Here is a 15,460-nt window from a genome sequence, read left to right as displayed (position 1 = left end):
TTGTCCGTCCAGACCCGTCCGGCGGCCGCAGCCAGTCGCAGCCTGCCCTAGCGCGAGCCATGTGCCAGCCAGCCACGCAGAGTCCCACCGGGCACTGAGAGCACTTGCACCCTGTTCTCCCATTTCATCATCCCCATGGAGGAAAAGGTCCGTCCTAGGTGGGCAGAGCTGCACTGGCAACCAGAATCCTCTTTCTCTGGATGGGCACAGAAGGTGCAGCCCTCCCCGAGCCCCCTCCCCGCACACCCACGGCTGGGAGACAGGAAACATCATTAGTCATGCGACTGTCCCCCAGGGCGGTGCCAGCGAAACGATCTTGCTCCCTCCACACATCAATATTCTTGACACCCGTCTTAAAACTTAGGTCATGCATATCCATCTACTCTTGGAAAAGCGTCAGAAGGGTACAAATATCCCTTCACTATTTTTAGGGCCGTATCAAAAGTATTTATCAGCTTTCTGGCACCTCATCCCATTTGTCATATTTGATGCTATCTACCCGTCGGCGGGGGAGGAGGATGAAGTCCTTCAGAAACACAGTGGCGGATGGGTGAAACTCCATAAGCTAAGACCGCAGCGATGGTTAAAGGCGACTCCCGGGAGGTGGCTGTGCCTGTTCTCACAGTCAGGAAGCACCTGTCGCTGTCCCCCAACAGCAGGCAGAGCAGGGGCTCGAGGGGGCGACTCGTCCTCACCTCGGCGTTTGCCCACCCACGGGGTAGCAGGGATGTGGAGGAGGTCTGCTCGCAGACGTGGAGCAGGGCTGAGCTATGAGACAGGGGGACAGCTGATGTCTGGTGACTCTGCCATCCGCTCTGCATGCCATCAGCACTCCCACGCCGCCTGGTGATGCCGAAAGACCGCTTCCTTCAGCTTACACCCTTGCCTGCGCATCCCAGCGCTAATGTGTATGAGGACGGGGCTCAATCTGTGTATTATACATAATTCATACTACTCACGCTAGGTGGTACGTGAGAGGTGTTGAGATTCTTGTTTTTTCATACACACGTTGCCAACGGGAAGCTCTTCCAGCTCCTCCGTAACACGTACCTCGAGGCCCCGCATTGGGCGGCTCTTTAATGGGCAGGTAACGTGTTCGTCTGCCTCGTGCCACAAAATTGGGATGTTTTCCTAGCGCTGTTGGTTTTTAGAAGGCAATGTATTCAGGTTGAAACTTTGCCCACATACCATCTGCTTCAGCCTTATCTTTCTTTGACAAGAAAGCTGAATATATAATGTCCACTTGTCTTTCGCGGCATTACATAAGGTTGTGGTTTCATGTTAGGTTTGCAGTTTCGGAGCTCCCCGGCAGCTCTCGCAACAAGCTCGTGCTCTTGTTTTCAAGTGAAAGAGCAGTGACAAAAATCAATACCATCTTCATAGCCATAATGAATGTGACCCACAGCCTTTTTTAGGATGACCACAAGCTTCCATCACATGTCTGAGGCCTATTTGCAAATATTGATTTGTATCGCAGATTATCTGTAGCCATTTCATATGAAATCTTAAGGTCTGGCAGTTTTGCTCTCCATGCTCGGTTTGGTATCAAAGGTACAGCTATAAAATCAAAAGACCTGCCCATAGACACTATTGATAGCCAAGGTTGCCAAGTTATGAAAATGAGGTATTTCAGGGGTTTTTAAGCTTTTTTAAGGAGGATGGTTCTCAGAAAGCTCCAATTGAGTGAAAGCACTGCTTTGGAGTCGCAGCAGACTCTGTTTACTCAAAGGGGGGAAAAAAAGTGGAACCTTCATATGCAAATGTATGGCATTTGGAAATGTCATATAGCTGCATCTACATATAAATAAGCCACTCTCCAAGTGCTGCACTAGCAAGGCTGCTTTGATATAGAAATTGCATAGTAGCACACAAAACAGAACCAGCAGGACACCACTCGGTCAAGTTCAGGGAGTTTTGTTCCTTAATCACCACTTAACTAAGTTAACTAATATTGCTGTATCGCTGCGTGTTAGACCGGGACCAGTTGTGAATAACTGCTGTTTGGTTTTGCTGCTAGGGAGGAGCGTGTGTTTGTACGGGCTGCATGGGGCTGTGCAGTAGGGACGGTGGTCTGACTCCTGTGCCCCAGAAGATAGTGCTGAATGTAGAGAAGCTTCCTATGTCAGCATCCCTCCTAGCCACCCTCTGCCTTGTTCTGTAGATCCATGCCTGCTTGCTCTGAAGGAGACACGATTTGGTCATATAAACAAGCATCTGCTGCTGCTAACATCCACATACTAGGATGGTATTTCCACCTCTGTTTAATCTGATATTAAAGAGTAAATTGCAACTCTCAGATGTACTTTTTCAGAGGGGAGGACATAGAGAACAGCCTTGATCTGGTTCCCATTGTCTGGTTTTGACCACTTCCAGCATTGGCACTAATGAGTAGCTTGAGGAGAGGTGGATGGGAGGGAAAGCGAGCCATCGGCCAAGCCATTGGGAGGAATTTCTCACAGAGGGGTGACACCTGCTCCGCTCGTGCCATGCCATGTGTGATGGATACAGCATTGGCCCCTCTGCCTTCAGGCACGCAGCCTAATTGGAGGGAACCTCACAAATCTCTAAACTGACATCAACTTTTTTTCAACACAAAATTACAATAATAATAAGGTTAACTCATCCTCTAAGGGCTCTGTCATGAGCTGCCTAAGGAGCTCATACGCAAGGAGAAACACTACGACGTTATTCCTTTACATGGCTGGTTTCTGAAGGGGGAAGAAGCCGCTCCCATGGGGCCGGTGGCATCTCTCTTAGACAGGGGGATCTGAGTGAAGGGAATGTCAGCGGCATGCCAAAAACAAAGACTAGCTGAGTTAGCACAGAGAGGGATTTAATCTATTCTAGGAATGGGGTTAACACAGATTTATTCAATCCTGGCACAAAAGAAGGAAGCACAAACTGTAAGGGCCCCTTTACCCAGGGCTTTGATAAATCCACAATACGGCCCCACATCATTAAATCACATCCGCAGCAATGATCGCAGGCCTCAAGACCGGCCCCTGCGGCGACGGTCTTAAAGAGCTCCGTCTGTGTAGTTTATCCACAAAAGTATTGAGAGGTGACTTGGTGACAGCTAACACAGAGACGATATGGGGAGCTGAAGACCTTTCCAGTTTACTGGACTGGAAAGCAGGCAGGTGCCGTTCACACGCAGCGATGAACCGCTCCGTGAAGCTGCTGAAGGAAGAGGTTAGTGCGTCACCTCTTGATGTCCTCAAATCAAGTGTGGAGGTGCTAGTGCAGCATGTGCTTTAAACAGCAGTGACCACTGCTTTTACCAACAGCCTCAGTAGGGGTCAGTGGATGAAATGGCGGAGGGGGGAGCAGAGGAGGTCAGACAAGGTGAGACAACAGCCTGCTTTACCTCCCTGAATGAAACGATCACCCCAGGGAGGAGTTGTGTCTAATGTGAGCACCTGAACACTGAGAAAATGCTCGTTTGGAGCAACACATTAGCCCACATGGCGTTTTTTTCTTTTCTCTTTCAGCTTGGCTAATATTGCTGGGTGTTCCTGTTCAGACGTGTGAGCAATGGTTGCTAGCATGTACTTGTATCGCTGTGCTATTTTGAGGTTGTATTGCACCTTGTATTGCAGTAGCTACATGGTAGCACCTACTCGTGTGTGTAGGAGCCTCGGCTGCTAAGGGTCTCTACAGACTCTAGGGTAAGGTATCTGTGCCTAGCCAAGTGAATACAGGCCACTGAAAAAACAAATGAGGGTTAAAAAAAAGGGGTTATGTTCAGTTTTCAGTAGACAAACGGTCTTTTTATGTACAGGAAAACGATTAACAAGTTGCCTAATTTCAAGCAGTCTTTTCAAATAAGGAAGATACATTCACAGATGATGTAAATAAAAGTACTTCTCAATTTCAAAAGTTCAGAGATAGCTTTAACTTATATAGCATAGCCCACATATATATGCTGACAAGCTGAAAGTATTTTGTTCTCCGTTTGAACATCTGGGGATTATTAGTGTCTTAATTCATTGGTTTCTATTATTAATTATGGCAGCAGGCTGAATAATTACGATACATTGCTGCAAAAGACAGAATAATATTTTTTTTTCCAAGTGCACTAGGACATCTTGCCATCATCTCAAACATAAAAAGCACTAGATTATTTTTAAAAAGGAAAGTGGATGTTATCTTATTCTAGGGAACTCATTTGCATAGGGACATTTAAAATTAATAAATTACTGTGTTGAGCAAGCCTATTTTGTGCCTGAGAAAAGAAGTGAATGTAATTTAATTCACAAAGTTCCATTTCTTTTTTTCCTCTCGGTAAAGTAGCTAATATGGGGATGGTATTTTTTGTGCAGTTTGTGTAGAAAGACTAGCTTGAAGTTCGTACTTGGAGTGGCTGCAGGATGAATTTAGGCTAGGGCTGCAGCATAGTGGTGCCAGACGTTTTCAGCTGACATTTGGTGTCTCACTTTCCACTAGCTCTCAGGGAGAGTGGGCTGGTGAGCTCCCCCTTGAGCGGCAGCAAGCATTTCCTTCTGAATTTTCACTCCAACGCCCACCCAAACAGTGATTTTCAGGCAAGTTGCTTGTGCACATTTTCTTCATTGTAAAGACACACTCTATATTCATAAGATCAAGAGCAAGGTTTTAAAAGAAGGGAACATACTGTGTCAAGATAATTAATAGGTCACATCTGAGCAGCTGTTAATGACGAGGTATGGCTGTGGTGGTGGATGGCAGCGTGGCTGCTGGCAGCTTTGTCAAGGGCAGGGTGTCTGGAGCTGTTGAGCAAAGACTCGGGAGAAATATCTTTTCTCTCATCAGAGTCAGGTCTGAGCTGGGATTTATCAGCACGTTTCTTCATTACAAGTAAGTAGGAAGCCGGCTTAAGGACTTCATCTTCATAAGTTGCTGTGGGACCTCAATTCTTGTTGGATGCTATTAGAGAGGGGAAGTACCAGAAAACCTGCTAAAGCAATTCTGCACTTTCAGAGGGAGCAACGCCATTACCACCCCATTCCTCCTGACTTTGCAGAAGGACCTTCAAACCTCTGCAGATGCTGCAAACGTTGCTGGGCTGAGGAAGCTCCCTCTTCCCCCAAAAGAGCAGCAGTTGCTGACTGTGAAGACTGCAGATAAGTAACGTAGACTGTCCCTAGGCTCATCCACAGCATTCAGATTCCCACCCCTAGTCAATCACTGAAGCTCCTCCACAAAGCTCAGGGCATTCTCTACCTTTGCTCCACAGGTTGATACACTCTGGACCTTTATTTTGATTTCAAATAAGAATTTCTGCACCAAGTCTCTATCATGCAGAGCAGAAGAGCTTTATTAAGTTCCCAATGCTATGCTCTGCAGCATATCTTTGGGAGACCTGCTGAGGAGGTAAAAGGAGTTGGGGGGACACACTTCCAAAAGGTGTTGAGAAGGTTAAGGACATACATTTGACCCAAGAATCCCTTTCCCCCTTCATAAATCCTCCGAAAATGTGATGTGTAAGGAGTCACTACCTCAATATCAGCGAGAGCTTTTGGCTGCAAATTTGAGTGACCTCAGCAGTATTAAGAGATTAAATTATTATGTAAGTCAATTCTCCTTAACCACTGTTTCCAATGAGATAGGTGTCAAAATAGCTTTCGCTGCACATCATTCACCATCCCATCCCTTATTTGATGAAATATATATATATATATGTATTTGCAGGACCTCCCTCGGTCTAGTGATAACTGTACACAAGGTATTAACACTGTACGTGAGCCAATGTTTTCTCATATGGGCAGTTATTATTTCCATAAGCTCCAACATTATGCGCTGTACAACAGTGAAAATGCTAATATGCGAATTTACAGGCTGTGGCCCTCTACTTTGCTTGCCTGAAATCACTGAGAAAGTCTCACTGATTCAAACATAAAGAATGACAGAATTATCAGCCCTGCAGAACTGATTGTTAAGTGCCTGGCAGTCAATTTTTGGACATAAGAATCCTATTTTTGCCTAGATTTTTATCTAATTTCTCCAAAGTGGATTGCAGGAACTTATGTCTGGAAGGAATTTTCTGGGCACTCCAGGCGGTACTTCGTATAATCCTCATCAAGGGCACTAATGGATTTATTCGTTTGTCAGTGGAGCTACTCCACATGTTCAGTTGTGTAACAGAAGCTCCACACTAGCTCACATGGGAGCTGGGGACCGGTGAGGGCTGCCCAGAGAAGAATCTGGCTGCGTTGTTCTCATCACTTGCAGAGTCGGGTCCTGCAACCGGGCAGACTGTTTCGGCTTTTGAATTTCAGCCTTCACTGAGATATTTACCTGAGAATCCTAATGGTGCACATTCAGCTTCCTAAAACTTTGAAGTAAAGGCACAGCTAACCAGAAATTAAAATAAAAAGAATACAAAATATATTTGAAATAATTCTTCCACTGCTTCTTAACGGAGGACAGGAACAGCCATAGATATTAAGGAATTTAGGCAAGATAGCTTTAAATAATTTATTTAATATTTCAGAATATAATCCATCAGCAAAAGCAAGATCACTGAGTGGGTGGTTAGTCATACTGGATAACTTTTCAGGATCCAATTTCTTACCCCAGCGAAATAGCTCATCGTCTCAGCATCTCCCCGCCATCCACAGAAAGGTTGGAGAGCAAGTGTTCAACTGGGAGACTCTTCTAGTAAGCAAGATGATAAGCTGTTTCAGTCTACACAAAGTAGCATCTGGCCTCAATGCATTTAAAAATAATCTGTTTTGACTAGTATATCTTATATGATAGGCTATCCTGTCATGTTCTGGCACTAACAAAAGATGTGAACAATATGAAATGTCATGTTAGGCTAAAGATGCAAAAAACATTGCAGAAATGCAAAAGATGTTGGCTTCATCAAAGTGACGTTTTCTATCAGAAAAATGCTTCAAGAAAAAGGTTTCTGAATACAGTTGATCTGGAGGGTGAGGGTGTATTTCTTTTGAAAATAAAAAAGGGAAGCATTTTGAGAAATGTGGCAGGAATTACATTTGTCCAGAGATAGGAGAGCCTGACCCAGTCAGTCCAATTTTTATCTTTAGGCTTTACAGCTTCTGTCTCAAATTCTAGCCATCACAAAAAGGTGCAAATCTGTCTTTTTGGTGCAAATAGAACTTTCACACATAGTTGCCAATAACAATGCAGCAAGCCTAGTGTTTGAAGAGGAGCTACTGAATTTAATTTTAACTGAAACCTGACTAACTTTGAATTTGGTCTGTATTGTTGCTCTGTGAATACCAATCTGCTGTGCAAGTGGGTAACTTTGTATATAAGCTTTGCTTTCTATAGGTGTAAGGTTGGTGTGGTAGAGGGGCTCCCTGGTTTGGTGGTGCTATAATTTGATTAGTGAGGATTGCCTCCAGTACTGAATTTATAAATAATCCAAAATTATAATAAGGGGGAAGTCTTAATTTATTTCATTTAGTTTTACTTTTTTGAACTTTGTACAGTTCTTATTTGATTCACAAATTAAACATGTTTTTTATTCATATCCTCTCTTTTTAGAAATGATTTATAGTTCTTGTTTCAGAGTGATGTAAACCCTGTGATGCATTCATGATAGTTAGTATCTCATCGATGGCTGGATTACTGAAAAGTCCTCAGATCCTTCAGGAATGAGAGCAGTCAGTTTTAACATGAAGGAACTTTTAAAGCATATCTTGGTGTTTGGGTCTTTATTTTGAATCTGAAAAGATGTCTTGTGTAATGAGAAAAAATAACCTGTTTTGAGGCAGGGGAATTATTTTGGGTGAATTCAAAATGTGCCGGGAGAGGAGGGGAACTTCTTTGTCTGAAGTAAACGATGCTTTCATTGTGGTCTGTCTTTCAAATGACCAAAATGGCAGATCAAAATAAATACAAGTTTTTTCCCCTTTTCTGCCTTTATGTTCAATCCCTAACTCTTTTAGAGGAGTCATCAGTCAAAATGAGGGACTGCAGACAATTCGTGTCTAAGTTTTGTGGTTTCTTCCAAGTCAGATGACAAGTGTTCCCGTATGAAGTGTTTATCCTATGAAGTGCTAGCAAAGCTTGGGCCATCTCATTTTTGATTCAGTAAAGCATTCTCCATCATAACATTATACTCAGAGGTGGAATTACAAGTTCTGCAGGACCCTAGATGTACTTTAAAGTATGCTAGAGACCTTTTTAAAGAGAACATGGTTTCTACCCACATGATTGCAGGAGGAGGAAAAATCATTCCTCTTTTTACCAGCCCTACAGCCTACACACAATGAGAGCATCTGCAAGTCTGGGAGAGGTCCTGGTCCCCTTTTCAAGTCCTGGTGGATAAGGATCCACCACAGAATCAAGTCTGTCCTGAAAATAACAATTTCCCTCACCATCTTGAAGCGTGCCTTTAAAAAAAAAGAAACCAAATGGTATCCTACCGTTTTAGCAACACTGATGGCTCATCTGAGAGAGGGGCGATTCTCACGCTGGTTGGTGGTGGCGCATGGACGTCACAGAGATGTCTTGGTACCTGAGAAGAAAGGATTGGAGTTACACACGCAAGCACACGCACACACACAGCAGTCTCCTGTGCTTTAGAAAGGAAGCAAACTCCCACCAATGGAAGATTTGTAGGAAACAGCATAATATTTTCTGCCATAGAAAAAATGCGTATTAATAAGGATCCTATATTTCTTGCTGCAGTTTTCAGGACAGACATATATTTGAATGTGGACCCTAGCAGAGGTCTAGCACACCCAGAAGCTGTCGGGCATGGTGCACAGATGATCACTACATGTGTATGGAATCCAACAAGTCCCGAGCACATCAGGATCTACCTGTGCGCACTGGGCAAGTCCATTGATAGCTGGCATACGTCACACACATTTTTTCTGTTCCAGGAAGATTTCCAGGTGGAAAAAAGGAACATACATTAAGTCCTGGTGGGATAATAACTCTCTCTATGTACATATTTCACATGCTGGTAGCTAGTGCCTCACCTAGAGGGTGATAGGTAGCCAAAAATGTTTAGTGCCAATCTAAATGGACCTTCTACTCCCACCTCTTTCCAGTAGCAGAAATTCCTGGGCAAGCTCTCGAAGGAGGTTATGCCATGCCTATAGCATGCCTCCTGTCATCCTGTCCTGTCTGTGCAATCCCAGAGACAGCTGTCAGCCCCAAGCCCAGGAATCGTCACTGCTCCATGATGCCTGCTTCTGCGCTGCGTTGTCATTAACAGCCTTCACGGCAGCCTCACACAGATATCCCAATGTAAGCAGGGAACCAGGAGAGGCAGACAGGTTTGTGTTCAACATATGTGCATTTAAAAAGATGGAATAATGGTCCATAGTGCAGAGGTCCTGAAAGTCCTAATGACGAAAGAGAAGTTAATGCTGTCTACATGGATGTCATTCTTGTTTGCTGGGAGCTTGTCCTTGCCTGTTTTAACATAAGGACAATATAACCAACTTTATTAGTGCAAGTTGTTAGAGACTCTTAAAACTCTCCTTGGACAGCAGCAATAGGAAGGAAATTAATTATGAAAATCTGAATCTTGGATCTGCTGCGCACGCTTTTCCCAAAGGTGGGATAATACCTAAGCATACCTACTACTTATTTGTGTGCAAACTACATTTCCTCAGACGTCTATCATGAGATTTTTTCTCCTGTTTTTAATTAATTGTAGCTAGATGATACAGAAAAAGGATTTTTACCATTTGAGATATCATCAAGTATTGGTTAAATGGAAGAATTTGCCAAAATTACCCAGATTAATTAACACCTTGGTGGCCTACAGGATTCATGTGAGTTTACTGCAAGTAACACTCTGCGTTTCAGCCCATGATGTAAATGTTGAGCACACACGTGTTTCAAAACTAAATGAAGCCTCCATTTTTCTGGCTACATGGAGGGGAGTATTTTCCAGGATTTGAAGTCTCAGTGACTATTTAACAGCTGCAGAAGTAGGCACAGGAAGTCAAACTAGTTTAAAGGTACCTGTGCTGTGGGATGGGGAGGAGGCCAGCAGGCTCTGGGGCATGGGCGTGCAGCACTGATGAGAAACTTCAGCTCTGGAGTCCTGCTCCTCTACTTCAGCCACAAAATCTTTCTGAATATGTTGTATTGAATGAGCAAATGTATTGTAATGGTATATGACATGCAAATGTCCCAAATCTTCCTCCTGGCCTTGCCTGGGTGCGAGGAGACAGTCCATCGAGGATAACAGAAATAATTAGGCATTTTTCTTGTGCTATTCTGTAATCAGTTTTTGAATAGTCAAATTTTTTTTTCTCGGGTCTCATTTGCTGTAACTTGACAGGAATTAGATGTGCAAACCCTCGCTTTTGCTTCCCATAAACAACATCTGTCACATCTTGTTCTTCTGATTTTCCTTTCTTTTATACGTTGAGTTCTTTCCATCGTTTCACCTTATCCTGCATTGTCAGGTTAATGTTCCCTTCCCCTGTGTTCACAGAGAATGCAAATAAACTGGAAGAAAGTGCAAGAGGGATCTACATCCCTTGTCCAGAGCATTACAATGGCTTCTGCATGCACGGCAAGTGTGAGCACTCCACTAACATGCTGGAACCGTCTTGCAGGTAACCTTTTTCCTATCAAGGATGAAAGGCTACACACATGAAAATACTGACTTACAAAAACACTTAATCTAGATAAACTATGGAAAATAATGGTAACCATGGCCCTTTATACTACAAAACCTATTAGACTTTAATTATTCAACAAAGTCCCAATTTTATGTGGCAAAAGTGTATTGAGTTATGCACAATGTTAATTGACTGTAAAAACATTCAGTAACCGTCAGTTACATTTAGATATATTTAAAAAGCACTTCAGAAAGTGCTCAGACAGCCGCTAGGTAGCCTCCTCAGTCTGAAGGAGAGGAGTGCCACCAGGGCTACGTCCCTGCTGTGGCAGGACTGATGCTCGTGGGGCAGCAAGCTGGGGCGAAGGTGGCTCCTTCATGCAGGAGGTGGCTTTGGAGGAGTTTAGGGCAGGGAGGAGTAATGGTGAAATCACATGTTTCTGCAGCGAATGCCTCCCTGCAGAGGTGGGGATATTACTTCTGAAGTCCAGCCAGCGGCCTGGTGGCAAAGAAAAGGACTATTATGCATGAAGCAGCATTTTCCTGGGACACTGGACTGGGAGAGCAAAGATACAGACCAGGCTTATCTGCCAGGGCAGATCCTCAAGCCAGCTTCTCCCAGCTCCTGCAAACAACCAGGGCACATTTTGATCTTTGCAGCTGCTGCGTTTTAGTTTCTCCATTCAGCTGGAAAACGTCCTTTCCTCAAGCTGCTGGCTGCTGTGGGAATGCAGGAGAGGAAGAGGGTGGAAGCTCAAGGCTTAACCCATCAGGGTTAGTGCCCCACTAACACTTCTGAGAGGAGCCCGAGCAATCTGGCTCAGTCTCTTATGGTTGCTGCTGCCACTGACCTGGATTTTCGCATCTTCCTGCTTGGGCTTTTTAGGGGAAAGAGGGCAAGAGCTACCATGGGAAAACCACTGTCTTTTCCCCCAGATCACAGAGGGGAGATGTCAGGCTGCAGGATGGGAACTGGTGAGCAGCACAGCAGGCGTCATTGGGGTGCATGGTTGCAGCATCAACAGAGGGTTTTTTTATAGCAACCAGACAAAATGTAAATGATGTATCCACTTGCAGGAACACCTAATCACATTTCATATGGAGCTTGGATGATTGCTTATCACTTCCTTAGGGGTAATCTGTGTAAGGAGCCACAACTAGATGGCTTTTCACCCTCCCCCACCTCCCCAAAGAAAGGGAGAAATCTAAAATATGTTGTGCAAGGAATTAAATGGATTCTTATCATGACATGCAAGTAGTTCCACTTGATGCTAGATGAATCCCTGTCCCCTGGGCACCTCCTGGCTCTTTTGCAGTGTCGTTCACTCTTGCAGACCTCGGTGATGCTGAGGACCTGAAACCTTCCCTCTGAGAGGTCCAAGGAGGCACCGGTGCTGTCTCTGGGGGGCCCATCCTGAAAAAAAAAAAACACATAAGCATGTGCTTGAGCCACTGATATTATTTTTTTCAGATATAATTTGTTTCAGTGTTCTCTGAAAGCAGCAGGTATAACTGGAAGAAATATTTTTTGTTTCAGATGTGATGCTGGCTATACTGGACAACACTGTGAAAAAAAGGACTACAGCGTTTTATACGTGGTTCCAGGTCCAGTTCGATTTCAGTATGTCTTAATAGCAGCTGTGATTGGAACCATCCAGATTGCTATCATCTGTGTTGTAGTCCTCTGTATTACAAGGTCAGTATCTCTGATACTTTGCAATAGAAAAAGAAAAGGCTTTTGTTTTTCCTACTTTGTGCACTGATTATACAGATATCTGCAGTGACACTACTGATAACAAATGCTATTTAATTCACCAACAAACAGAAGATATCGTCTGGTCCAGCCAGCCAGTGCTGCTTTATTATTATAACTGAATTTTTAGTTCCTTCTTAATCAAACTTAGGTAGGTGCCTACAGCAAATGAAGTTTCCTGTTTTGTATTCAGATGCTTGGACAAATATTGTTCATATAAATAAGGGGAATATAAATACAGCAGCTGGATCAACACTTAATAAAACTAATCATATCTCCATGTGGTTTCCTCAAGGGCCCATTCCCTTAGTCCTAATCAGGCAAAGCATACAAACTTTTAAGCCTGTTTGCAATTCCATTGATTAAATGATTTCATTAGGCTTGTATACATGTTCAAAGGTACAGCACATGTTTTAAGGTCTTCACTAGATGGTGGCACACCAAGCCATATATGATTTATTTTTTCTTTAATGAGGAGGAAGGGTTTGTCTGAATGGAAATGACAGCCCTGGGGTGGTTCAGAACAAGAGGGGTGAATGCAATCCTTCCCCTCCTACACCTGCTGCTCAGTTTCCCCACTGAAATGTGTTACTGTCTCTGGGAGGGCTTGGGATAAGTTCTGAACTTCAGGCGTCTTCAGGCTTCTCTCAGAAATCACGAGGTGAAATTTACTCAGCTAGCAACACTGATAAATCACGCATTTAGAAATAAATTTCTTTTAAAAAGACAAAAAAATAAAAGACAGGTATCATACCTCAGTAGAAAATAAAATCTCTAATATATCTCAGTCCCTATGTTGCACTACCTGGCTGGAAGACAAGTGTAGCATTTGTTTCTAGAAAAGACACCAAAGTCCTTCTCTGGCCTAAAGGCATAAAACAAAACCATCTGATGAAATGTAGCTACTTTTTTGGCCAAGTTGAGTCCATCGACTCAACAGTAAATGCTGAATGAGGCAATAGATACTGTGGTGATATTCACGGAAGTAATTCAAACAACCAAAAATGCAGTGTGTAGTAAGAAAAAGAAGATGGTGTAGTAACTGATAATGGAACAAAAGCCCTGTATCATTTTGCCGAGTGACTCTAGTTTTGTCACCTTGACGCAGTAATGCAGAGTACTTTATACTGAAGAATGAAGGCAGTGTGCTCTGAGTGATCTGGTACCGTAATGCAAATTACCCATCACGCTGTTTTCATACATAGATGGTACCTTTTCCCACACACTTTGTAACCAAGTCAATTTGTGATCTTTTGACTTTTTTTCTATAATGCATGTAATTACTGCAGAGCATCCTCCATCCCAGCATAATGATTCAAGATACATTTGCAAAACTGTACTCTTAAGTGGCCTAAGAGAAATCCACATGACAAGAGAGCATTGTGGCAGCATATACATAACTAACTGAGTTTTTTAAGTCATCTGCTTTGGAGAACCTGACTGTACTGGTTTGAACTCCACACCCTGAACTCTTGAAAGTGCTAAAACCACCCTACCAGCCTCCTGGGAGAAAGAAGGGAAACTTTACTCACTCAGAGGCTGCTGCGGCCAAATTCTTTGCCGCTCATTTCAGTGCAGCTTCACCTAATTAACTTATCAAATGAGTTTGGTGCACTGTGCCCAAACCCTGCATTTGAGCCGCATAAGACTACCATTGTAAATCTTTTAGCTATTGTTACTGTTGTTGCTCTTAAAATCACACCTGTACAGTGGTGCAAATCTACGGGGTGTCCTCCATTGCTGGGAGGCTCCAAGCAGTTCCTAGGGACTTTTAGGGCCATTGTTGCATAGACACTTTAATCTGGATAAATGAGTTGTGCTGCTGACAGGGACAGTCTGCCCTTGCCCCTTCCCTTGGCTCCTGGGCACTTGGTCTTGCCAATGTTCTTGTGCCACTATTAGCATTTGTGTAGCCACACAACAAACCCAGTCAGGGAATGGATTCAGCTGAAAACTCAACCAACAAAACTGATTATTTGTTTTTAAGCGGCTCGATTCCTTGATGAGGTTGGCTGTCTGGCTGCTCATCACTAGTGCCAGCAATGGGAATAAGCAGCTGGGGTGGAGGAGTAGGGGACCAGGGGCCAACACGTACGGAGGGAAGGAGGTGGAGCCTTGAGGCACAGTCCCTATGCCCGAGGACTTTTAGCTCAGAGGTAAGGCAAAAGAGAATCAATGATAAAAGTGAAGGAGGATGGTAAATAATACAGGTATGGCCTAGTGTCATAATGATTCTCAGCAGTTTTCTTTACAGCTTTGCATTTTTAGTGCTTCCCTAATGTTAGTCACAGCAGTCTTATTTATGTGAAGAAATAACTTGATTAAAAATGAATGCATAATGTGTTTTACCTGCTATGAATCACATTGTGAGTAACTCAAGTCTGCGAGCAAGCTTCAATGGAGGGAGGGCAAGCAGCCTGTGCTCCAGTACCTAGTTTACATTGATAGAACTGCTGTGTTCATAAATGAAAGCATCCTCCACACAGAGCACTACAAAGAACTTTTGATTAAAGAGTTAAGGACCAAGGAAAAGCTGTCACTCAATTTTAGCAGATGATTAAGTCTAAAAAGCTGGTTAAATGCCAACGCCCCTCTTAGGAAACCCAGATGCACTTCAGACACAACCTACCTGTAAATGCAATAGCATTGCATTTAAGCAGTCGTGGTGTCAGTACTTGGCCCTGGGGCCTTTCCAGGCTGCCATCAATTGGTAGCATAGTCTATTATGCAATTAAAACATGGGCATTTTTGGTTAAAAGATGCTTTTTCATCATCTTAATTGGAGTAATCTCTATGTTTGAATTGATTTCTCTCGACCTCGGACTAAGTGACTGTATAGATACTGTCAGTGTCAGTTTTGGGAAAGTGCCTATGAGATGCTCATCTCCTTGCTTCCAGCTGGAGCAGTCGGTATCCACTGTTCTCTGGGAATGCAAAGCTGCATCCCCTGGGATTGCTGACCACCCTCGTCATCCCCCAGCCACCTGGTACCTCTATGTTTCTTACAAAACCAGTCCAGTTGTGCCCACTGTGGCGTCCCATGCCTGGTTCCCCAACCCTGCTTCACATGGTTGAGCACTGGGGCAAAGCAGGGCTGCACCTCCTGGTGTAAATCCTCATAGAATCATAGAATCATTGAATCATTAAGGTTGGAAAAGCCCTCT

The 15,460-nt window shown here is 43.7% G+C and overlaps 1 protein-coding gene across 1 annotated transcript in view; it reads left to right on the top strand.

Annotated features, from left to right (window-relative positions):
* TMEFF2 (transmembrane protein with EGF like and two follistatin like domains 2) overlaps positions 1-15,460 on the top strand; it is a 136,784-nt gene that overhangs the window by 116,155 nt on the left and 5,169 nt on the right. The window contains exons 8-9 of the mRNA XM_009277167.2: positions 10,415-10,538; positions 12,081-12,239. Of these exons, the coding sequence (XP_009275442.1) occupies positions 10,415-10,538; positions 12,081-12,239 (283 nt within the window). The remainder of the gene's footprint in view (positions 1-10,414; positions 10,539-12,080; positions 12,240-15,460) is intronic.

The sequence above is a fragment of the Aptenodytes forsteri genome, unplaced genomic scaffold, assembly GCF_000699145.1.
Source record: "Aptenodytes forsteri isolate BGI_AS27 unplaced genomic scaffold, ASM69914v1 Scaffold145, whole genome shotgun sequence".
Classification (NCBI taxonomy): Eukaryota; Metazoa; Chordata; class Aves; order Sphenisciformes; family Spheniscidae; genus Aptenodytes; species Aptenodytes forsteri.
The sequence above is the reverse complement of the archived record's forward strand: the minus strand, read 5'-3'. Positions and strand labels throughout refer to the sequence as shown.